At 57.6% G+C, this 10100-nt stretch overlaps 2 protein-coding genes across 2 annotated transcripts; one reads left to right on the top strand and one right to left on the bottom strand.

Moving 5' to 3' along the window:
- Positions 1–319: 319 nt before the first annotated feature.
- Positions 320–1708, top strand: VDBG_06542 (tRNA isopentenyltransferase; the record flags this gene model as incomplete). Its single annotated transcript, XM_003002934.1, has 1 exon — positions 320–1708. One exon carries the CDS (start codon positions 320–322, stop codon positions 1706–1708), a length of 1389 nt encoding a protein of 462 aa, XP_003002980.1.
- A 1651-nt stretch (positions 1709–3359) lies between these two features.
- Positions 3360–5871, bottom strand: VDBG_06541 (C6 zinc finger domain-containing protein; the record flags this gene model as incomplete). The annotated part of the gene is made up of 4 exons (XM_003002933.1): positions 3360–4652; positions 4708–5178; positions 5233–5646; positions 5725–5871. The coding sequence occupies 4 exons, from the start codon at positions 5869–5871 to the stop codon at positions 3360–3362; spliced, it is 2325 nt and encodes a 774-aa protein (XP_003002979.1).
- Between the last annotated feature and the right edge of the window lie 4229 nt (positions 5872–10100).

Raw genomic sequence — 10100 nt, 5'->3', positions numbered from 1 at the left:
TTCCCCGCAACCGTCCTTCCCCCGGACCCGCTCTTTTTTTCCCGTCTCGGTTGCAGTGCTGTGTCTGACTGTTGTCTGTCAGGGTCCTTCCTGTTCTCGTACTCTGTGAGCATTCCAGCCTTCTCGTGGTGAAGCTATCCCCAGGCACCCGCTTCTTCTCGCTTCGTTGAGCTTCGCATCCTCTCCTGCCACGTTACTGTTTCTGCTTTGAGGTTATCTGTCATACTTCGAGCTCTCGCCTGCCGTCTCCCACCCGCTGCCAACCCCACCTCACAACCATCGTCGCATGCTCAAGGCTGTCTCCCGCCATGCTCGCACAATGGGCACGATGACCACGAGATGCCCGCCCAAGGAACCCCTCGTGGTCATCCTGGGCTCGACCGGTACCGGCAAGTCCGACCTCGCCGTCGAGCTCGCGACGCGCTTCCGCGGCGAGGTCATCAACGCCGACGCCATGCAGCTGTACCAAGGCCTCCCCGTCATCACCAACAAGATGACGACGGTCGAGCGACGCGGCATCCCCCACCACCTCCTCGACCACATCCCCCTCGACGAGCCGGCCTGGATCGTCGGCGACTTCAAGCGCGAGGCCAACAAAGTCATACGCGAGATCCGCAGCAGGGGCAACCTCCCCATCGTCGTCGGCGGCACGCACTACTACACCAACGCGCTGCTGTTCGAGGACATTTTCGTCGGGCCCGACCACAATGACGACGGAGAGGCTGCGGCCGCCGCCGACGAAGCCACTGCCTCCGACGCCGGCCGCTTCCCGATCCTCGACGAGCCAACAGAGGTCATCCTGGCCAAGCTGCGCGACGTCGACCCCGTCATGGCCGACAAGTGGCATCCCAACGACCGGCGCAAGATCTCGCGCTCGCTGCAGATCTACCTCAGCCACGGGCGGCCGGCGTCGGAGATCTACGCCGAGCAGAAGCGCCGCAACGTCGCCGCCGCCGCCGCCGCCCAGACGGCGCCCCGCGGGCCCTGGGAGAATCTCCTCTTCTGGGTCTACTCGGAGCCCGAGGTGCTCAAGCCGCGCCTCGACAGGCGCGTGGACAAGATGCTGGACGTCGGCCTCATGGACGAGGTGCTGCAGATGCAGGACCACGTGCGGGCCAAGGAGGCGTCGGGCGAGGAGGTGGACTACACAAAGGGCATCTGGCAGTCGATCGGTTTTAAGGAGTTCCAGCCATACCTCCTCGCCGCCGCCGCGACGCCCGCCGACCCAGATGTCGAGAAGCGCAAGGCGCAGGGCCTCGAGGACATGAAGGCGTCGACGCGGCGCTACGCCAAGTCGCAGGTCCGCTGGATCACGACAAAGGTCGTGCCGCGCCTACAAGAGCAGCCCGGCGCCATGGACAGCCTCTTCCTCCTCGACAGCACAGACGTGGCTCAGTGGGCCGCCAACGTTGCCGAGCCCGCCGCCGGCCATCGGTGCAAACAGTTCCTCGGCGGGCGGAGCCCCCGCCTGAGCCGGTCGGGCCTGTCGCCGCCTGGGCCGGAAAGGTCCTCCGAGGCAGAAAACGCAGGGCGCACGCCGGGGTCAAAAAAAGGTGCCACCTTGTGCCAGGTCACCTGCACGACGGAACCAGGACTGGGAAGAAGCACATGCGCAGCAGGGGCACCATGGCCATCCGCGCGAGAGACGAAGAGACGGGCCCTCCGTCGTGGTCCAAGCCGAAGCAAGCCGGGAAAGAGGCGAAGGTAGCCATAGCCGCCGAGTCTAGGGACTCGAGCCCCGAGATAGGGTTGAGTGCATTTGACTTGCCTGCGCCGTGATGTAGCCGATCCAGAAGGTCGCCAATAGAGTGCGTCGTCTTTGGTACATCATGATGGTGCTGAGGTTCGACAGACGACTAGAGTCTTCGTCCTCGACATGTGGCTTTCGGTTCCAGCGCTTTCGTCTTCGTCTGCTGCCTCTGAGCATGGTGCCATCTCATGTCAACATGCCATCCTTCAAAGTATATCTCGAAAGACAACATGACCAGTGCGGCTGCCCCTTGCGAAACCGAAAAGAACACGACCGAGATGGGACGAACTCGGTCGCGAAAGCGAGGCTCCATCGTGAAGTACTGCCCCAAAGCGCCACGAACGCCAATCCCGTGTGCAGTGCACATCAGACCACGACAACCTGCAGCGCCGATTGACATCTGTACAATTCAAGCTGGATGGGAGCCTCCAAGCCAACCGCGATCAGATCATCCATCCCCCAGCAGCCAGGGAACTGCAACAGCATAGTCCCAAAGAAGAAAAACCCAGCCCATCATCGCCAATCGTGCCAACAACCCCAGTCAATCAAGCCCTCTCTTCCTCATTTTGCCGCCCTCACCTGACCACCCTCTCTCCCGGCACCCGGCCCCTTGCTGCCCACCCATCCCTCATCCCCCATTCTCCCGTCACATACAGAACTGCAAGCCCACAAGGCCGCCGTGCCGCCCGCCCGCATATTGGACCCCCCCGGTCCCATCCCATCTTCCGGGTGGGTTTTCCCCGGAACCAACTCCCGTTAAATGCATGCTCGTTATAGAGGCAGAGCCGTCTCGCTTCCTTTAAAAAAAAAAAAGAAATACTCATGCAATTCCCCACAACGGCATACCGGCTGGTACAAACGGGCGCGATGCAGTTGTTCTCGGCAGATATACGCGGCTCTGTCCCGAGGGTATAATGGGAAACATAAACAAACTGCTGGCGAGAAAAGGCGGGGGGGAGAGGTTACTTTGTGTCGGCCGTGCCGTCGCAACAAACCAATGCGACGAGACGGGCTCCTTGGCCTTTCCGGCGCGTGCAGTGTCCGAGCTGCCCGAAAGGGCCAAGAAAAGAGGCGGGTGGACTCCACTACGTCACTCTTCCTCGCCTTTCTTCTCGCGTCAATCTCGTCTTCAAGAAATACGAATCCGAATACGCCCGACGATCGTTTGGATGGAAAAGGGGAGCTGCCCGTGGCGGCGAGAAGCAGTTGAATTTCAAGCATGAGATCTGCGTGTGTATTCACGGTCTCTTGCCTATTGCCAAACGCAATAACAACGCCAGTCCCATTTCTACTACCGAAAAAAGGCACACGAATCGTGGGGTCGAAAAGACAAGCATCGTAAACGTAGACGGGAATAAAAAGCCAAAAACTGAAAACCCAATAGAGGAGAGGTTGGTCTCACTGTACACCGCGCCAGTGTCGCCCGTCATCGCTGAAACTTTCCCGTTGTCTCTGATCCGTAAAGTGTGCATCTCCCGTCTATGTCCCATCATGAACCCCCCTCATCGTACAGCTTCACCAGCCAGCGTGAGCAATGCTCTTTCTTAAGTCAGTGACCACCTCTCGACGCCCAGTCTCCAGAGCTCATGAACCGCCATGTCGTGCCCGTTCACCACCGTGGTGGTGGCGGCTGTGTTCCAAAATTTCCAAAGCCCGAAAACATGCCTGATGCTGTCCCGGGTTGCGATGTTGTTGGTCCAGACGACCCAAGGTTGCCATTGGCGACAACGCCCATGTCACCCCACATGTCCCAGTCCAGCGCCGAGTTGTCGAAAAAGTTGCCCAAAAAGTCCAATTGCCCATCAGTATGCGGCGCGCCCCCATTGTTCAGGTGCGGCATCTCCATGTGACCCGGCTGTGCGGGGCTGGGGCCGTTGCTCGACGCCCCTGAGCTCGGTTGAGGGACCCTGTCCTGAAGCTTGGGAACGCAGACAGGCACGTCAAAGGGAATACACATGGACGTGAGAGCGCGCTCGCGCTTGGCCCACGCCCTGACGATGAAGGCCGCGAGCTCCGAGTATTGCTTTTGCGACATGTCCCAGAGCTCCTCGTGGTACATGTACACCTTGTCAATGACGTGCCACATGCGGTCCGCGAGGGAGCCCGTCTGGCGGCGCTGGTAGAGCTGGCCGACGAGGAACGCGAATACTTCAAACTGAAAGTGGAGCTTGTGGAACCAAAGGAAGCTTTGGTTGTCTTGCAGCTCGTAGTATGTCAAGTTGTGCTCCTGGTGGAAGAGAGAGATGCGGAAAATGTTATCTTGGACGTTAAACACCTCGGAGCCCCATTCTGGCGTTTCACGCATCGGAATGAGCATGTGGCGGATCTTGTCGAGAATCATGGGGCGAAGACGGCTGGACATGAGGTGTGTCGGTCCGGCTGAAATATCGAGATAACGCTGTTCAATGGCAATAAGCCGCTCTTCGAGCCCGTCAATCATGGCATTGTATTTGTCGAGAGAGGCCCGAATCGAGTCACCAGGGGCGGTGCCAGGTTCCGGACCTTGGCCGAGCAGGACGACTTCCTCAAAGTCGGGGAGGCGGTTCTGCGAAATGAACTTGCCAATCTCGTAAAGGAGGATGCAGAAAATCATTTCGGTCGGGCCCTCGCGTGGTTGAAGTGGTTCTGTCGAGCCAGGGAACAGATCGGCATCGTTGACGTTGGAAGGAATCTTGGTATCCCAGCCCCATGGCAGTAGGGTGTCGTTGAATCCAGAGACTAGTGCAAACTTGGAGTCAAGCATGAGAATCTGCCACCAAACCCTCCTTCGTGTTTCGATCTCGAACGCAGTCAGGTTCAGAGTTTCGCCGTCACGATGAAGGCCCATTTTGTGAGCGATGCGGATGAGAACGCCGCTGAGGACCCATGCTGCGTGTCGGTTGTATCGACCCTGGAGGGAAATCTGCAGGGGGCGAGAGATTAGAATCCGCGAGGGCCACAAACACATATTCACTCACCAGGTACAGAACGAGAGCCTGCAATGTGGTCATGTCGTAGTTCTTCAAGAAGTTAACCCGCGTCAGTGCTGATTTAACGCCAATGGTAAACTTTTTGATCGCTTCATTTCTTGACATGTCTAGCATTTGCCTCGACTCCGTCTCGGACATTGTGATGGTGGATATCAGATAGATCGAAAACAGCAGGGCTTGAATGTTGTTGGCGACATTGCGGTGATTGGCAGCTGCCTCAACAACAATGGGTTGTAATGTCGGAACATGCACGAGCTTGGAGAGTGGGTTGACTCGCTCGAGGAATACCTGCCAGAGGCGGAAGATCTGAACCGGCGAAGGTACAACGTCCTCGAGATCAATGGAAGCAAAGTCGTTGAGTAAAAGGTCAACATTGTCATCGGGCGTTGGAGCATCAGAGGCGAAAGGGCTTGCCTCGTCCATCGCCTCGGCATCAACGATGGCTCGCATGGCGGCAACCTAGATGGTGTGAGCAGGTGCACATCAGCGCCATGTGTGAAATTGGCGACTCACATTCTCATGGATAATAGTCCACATGTGACTGTCCATGAACTTGACGCTGCCATCTTCGACGACAAGCTTGCCAGACGGCTTCCATGGCTTCGGTGATTTGTCTTCTGCTGGAGTAGGTGCAGACGGCAGGAGGTTGTAGCCAGGTGTGGGCGACGCAGCAGCCGAAGACATCGACTGCACCGTGGCCATGGATATAGGTCCTGGGGTGTAGGGGAGCTGGCTGGGGGCAAGAACAGACGAAGCGGGCGTTCCGGGGTTGGGGGATGGATTCATGCCGTCAGGTAGCGGGCCGGATGTATTGGCGTACTGCTTCAGCAAAGCCTCACAGCGTGCAAGTCTCTCTTGCAGATCTTGGTTAGGCCGCCTCCGCTTACGGACGGGAGCAGGAGTTGACGGTGTGCATGGGACGTTGGCCTAGGAATGTCAATATTGGGGCACGTGGTGAGAGTGAGAGGGGAGTGGCACGACGTATACACGTGTAAGAAAGCATACCTTGAGACAGTTTGAACACGGGGTATTGCGATCGCACTTGATTTTGCGGTGCTGGCACAAGACGCAAGCCAGGACTCGAGGGATCTTCGAGTTGTGGTGGCCGTTTGCCTGGCCGCCACCCTGCTGGCTGGGAGTGCTGTCGCTCATGATGATGACTGTGAGTCGACGGCACAAGTGGTCTGGCTATTGACTACCTGTTCGTGACGTATGGACGGCGCCACCAAGCCGGTGCGAATAAAAAAGAGTCAACTCCAGTAGTTCCAAGGCCGGGGATGGCGGGAAGATAAAAAGGACAGCCTGAGGCCCTTGAAACTTGAGTTCGTGGGGTTGAGCGGCACCGGGCAAATTGAGCCTCGCTTCGCGGTGTTTTCCTCGTCGCAATGAGGGGCGAGTGCGGGTTCCTACGTAGGATGGCCTGACTGGGCTGTGAACTGCAACTGCAAGATGAGTCAAGTTCAGCACAGCAGTTGCAGGTTTTGTCGCATGCAACGTAGGTAGGTGCCTGAAGAAGAGCCAAGCAGGCGGCCGCCAACCGGGGGGTCGGTGTTGTTGTGTGAAGATGAGGAACACGTAAGACGATAGGGACCTGGGTCGTTGTGGAAGGGTAAGTGAAATGAGAGGTGGGTGGCTGAGTTGAAAAGACGGGCGCGAGGTCAGAGGCGCCCTGTGGTCGAGGTCAGCGTCAGGCTGAACAGGAGACGACGGCAGGAGAAAAATAAGGCAGTCAAGTGGTAAGGTCTAATGGAGAGCCCAGAGTCCGGACTTTAGAGACCTGGAAGCGCAGTCCGTCAGGCCGAGGAGCTGATGAAGAGAAGGGGGCGGCGCAGAATGGAAGGGTAGCAGTCGTCTTCTCTCGGGTTCCAATTGTACTGCTATGCATCCGGGAGGGAGAGGCGCCGGGACCATGGGGATTGTGTACGCACAAGTATCGTGTTTGGGTCGCTACGCTTTGCGAAGCTTTCGGCCAGCGGGACTTGTGACCAGGCGTTCCCTAGCACTGGGGGCTTTGACTGGGTCGGGTGCCTTGCGTTGAGCAGGGTGCGATGTGACGGACAGCACGTGAATGTGGTAGAGGTGGAAAACTGCGGAGGAGGAGAAAGTGGTAGTCGGCAGGGATGGAGGGATCGTTGTTCCGGCAATCCCGCGCGCGTGGATAGCGGGTGGGTGGTGGGCGTTGAGGCTGCTGACAACGTGCTAGCTCGAAAGTCTTGTGTGGTGGGTGCGGTGCAACGTCGAGTTTAGTAGGATGGCTTTGATCGGCTTGGTAATAAGGATGAAAGAAGGGATGCGCTTCCTACGCCTAGTTGGGTTGGGGCGGCGCGGAGAGAATGACGGCGTCGGCGGACTTTTGCGGAAAGGAACAAAGAGACGTGCGGCAACTCGATTCTAGATCAACAAATTGTATCTGCACTGTCGACACGAGACAGTTTTTTGCTTCCCTCTGGCCTGGTTGAATTTTGCCAACAGCCAGAGCACCGTGGTGAATCTGGTAAGCGACAGCTAGGTTGGGTTGAGGTTGCGAGAGACGAAGAGACCAAGCTGCTCGGGGTGCCGGCCGGGTCCGTGACTCCCCCAGCAGGTACTGTACGCCGAGTCGTCTGTTCGTAATCGTACCTACAGCGCGCGTACGTAGGGAACTCTCAGGTCACCAGGTGGGCTGGGTCGAGACGGGCAGGCTGGCGCAGGCCAATGCCGTGGGCCACCGGGGAGAGGGAGAAGGGTCTAAGGGGACTGGAGGGGTCAGACTGTGACGACATCAGCGGGTTGTGGGCGGGCTACTGCAACCTGGTATCGACAAGAAACACTAGCCCTGAAGAGCCTGTCACCAACAGCATTCGGCCCTGGGCTTTGGAGCCCTGGTCTGGGCCCTCTCTCTGGCTGGGTTCAGGGGTGGCTTGGGGGGGAGTGCCCGGGCCTCTGGTTTTGACGTTAGGAGGGGTCAACCTGGCGCACTCGATGTGTAGCTTGCTACGTTTTGCAGCGACGTCTTATCGTACGACACCTTGGGCCATCGAATGGATGATGGGCGAGGATACTGGCAGAGGCGACTCTGGTGGTAGGGGCGAAGGTTATGGTCGATCTCGGTATGTGGGAAAGACGACAGACAGAAGAGGTGGGTGAAGTGGGGTGGGTTCTCCTGGTGGCTGCCAGCTGGCCCTGGATAGGACGCGCAGGGCGGGCAGGATAGGTTGGATGGCTCTTGGCCTGGTCGATTCGGGACGATTTGGCCATCTGCCTTGCCGGCTTGCGCTGTCGAGCAGTTGCGTTTTTACGATGGCTGCGTCGCTACTTCCCCACCGGCATGACTGGCTTAGCCGCTTCCGCCCTAGCGGCGAAAGAGTCACGCCGAGTGGGGTTGATGCCCGGTAGACGACTCATTATGCTTTGTTACATCGAGGGCGGGGTCGATGAACTGTTTGCCTCTCTAACCGGGTCTCGCGGGTCACTGCAGTCAGTGCTGCTCGGCATATGGGAGCTACTCACTACATGCAATCTTCAACATCATCACATCTAGCCGCCTATGAGTTCTGTCTCCTAGACCGACCTCGCCAATTTTTGAAACGAATCTGTCTTTCGAATCACACAACTATATCGCATTACTCGCTCCAGACTAGGTCCCTGGCGCTCCATTGGTCTTCTGCTTAACACTCTACCACCAAGGAAGGACCTACCAAAACCTCCTCAGTCGGACATGTCCTTCCAATACCGGGTTGATCATGACTTGAGATGAAGATGATGCATGTCATCAGAGGCGGCACGTTTGGTTCTGGCGAGGTAAAACGTGTGCCCACCAATCGTGAAGCAACACCATTAACTCGGATAACAGGAAAAGTAATCCGAGAGACAATGGAACACAGACCTAACAGCAGCCCTCAAGACTGCATGGCAACCGGACAAGATTGCCTCTGACTTTTTCTCTAGGATTGCTCAGCGTTCAGTACGAGGCCACGATATTCCTGCGTTAGTAGACCTGCCGGCACAAAGCTTCATGGCACACGGCCTATCTTCTGGGTCATGTATTTCTCGTCAGCCCGCCAGAAAATGGTCCAGAAGCTTGAAACAGGACTTTCCGAAGCTTCAAGTGCTGCCATACCTAAAACGCCCTTACACAGGCAGCCACATCATTCTCAGCACCCTGCTCTCAATGTACTCAACAGCTTTGTAGGGCAGAAAGTACGTGAAAATCACGCTTGCCCAGTCGTTGCACAACGTCTCCTACTCAGAAGACATGTTGTACATACGTACGTGGAAATCGAACAACGGCGCCAGCAGCCAATAATCCCAGAAAGATCCGCCAACAAAACGACCCCTTCCTGTCTCAACCTCGGTCTCGGAGCAAGCTGAGAAGAAGCACATCACGCAGACCCAGACAGCCCAACCACGAGACAGCAAATCAATCGCCCACACATACACCCCTTCTCTCATACCTATCGCTCGACAAGCTCGGTAAATGGACATCCCAAAAGGCAGCTGCACACTGAATCTGCCCAATGCGGCGCATCGCATACAGGGACACGACGCGCTGCCATTGCCCTCTCGCAGCACGAGTCCCGCGGTACCCCACACCAGGCCGGGGTCTAGACACGTTACGGGGCCCGCGGCCTCCGGGTGGGTGCGGGCTCAGGCTCGCAGGCTTTGATCCGTGTTATGTTTCTTCGTGACGAACTACGATATGATACCGTCGCTCTTGCGCGACGGCCTCTGTGTGTCGAAACTCCGGTCCCCCTCCAGCGGCCCACCGAACTTCCCATCGCTAGCCATGAGGGCATCGTCGCCCTCTCAAAGCAGCGGGATGTGTACGTTTCACATGCGCGAGAGGCGCAGATAGATGCTGATGAGAACGCGACGGCGCTCGCCCTCGGTCATTTTGGTGTAGCAGTGGGAGAAGGCAACGCCGAGGGAGGATGCCGCGCCATCTTGCAACCGTGGTCATCCGGACTGTCGGGCATGGTCAGGTGGTCGGCCTCTGGGCGGGAGAAAGCCATATCGAGATCAACAAGGTCGGTATGCCTGTCGAGAACGATGTGTGTTTCAGCCAAGGTGGGAGGGAGGTCTTTGGGCACCGAGCCGTCACACTTTGCGGACCGGACTTGATGGCTCAGGGCTACGTCGCCGGCACAGGCGTTGAGTTCGGGGCGGAAGGCGACGAACTGAAGCCAGAGTGGGTAATTTGCTGTGAGGACGTAGATGGACGGTCATATCAATGTTTCTCAGCTCTATGTGGATGAGTTGCTCGATGAGGCTGGACCCCGAGTCGAAAGGCACGCACCTGGCTTGCCCATCAACCGCATATTTCTGACGTGTCTGCCTGGTCTCTGACTCTTTTTCTTCCCGGGCGCAGGGTCGGGAGGAGACAGGCTTTAAGAACAGCTGAC

Source organism: Verticillium alfalfae, genomic scaffold, assembly GCF_000150825.1.
Source record: "Verticillium alfalfae VaMs.102 supercont1.8 genomic scaffold, whole genome shotgun sequence".
In the NCBI taxonomy this organism is placed as follows: Eukaryota; Fungi; Ascomycota; class Sordariomycetes; order Glomerellales; family Plectosphaerellaceae; genus Verticillium; species Verticillium alfalfae.
Note: the sequence above shows the minus strand (reverse complement) of the source record. Positions and strands in the feature narration are given on the sequence as shown.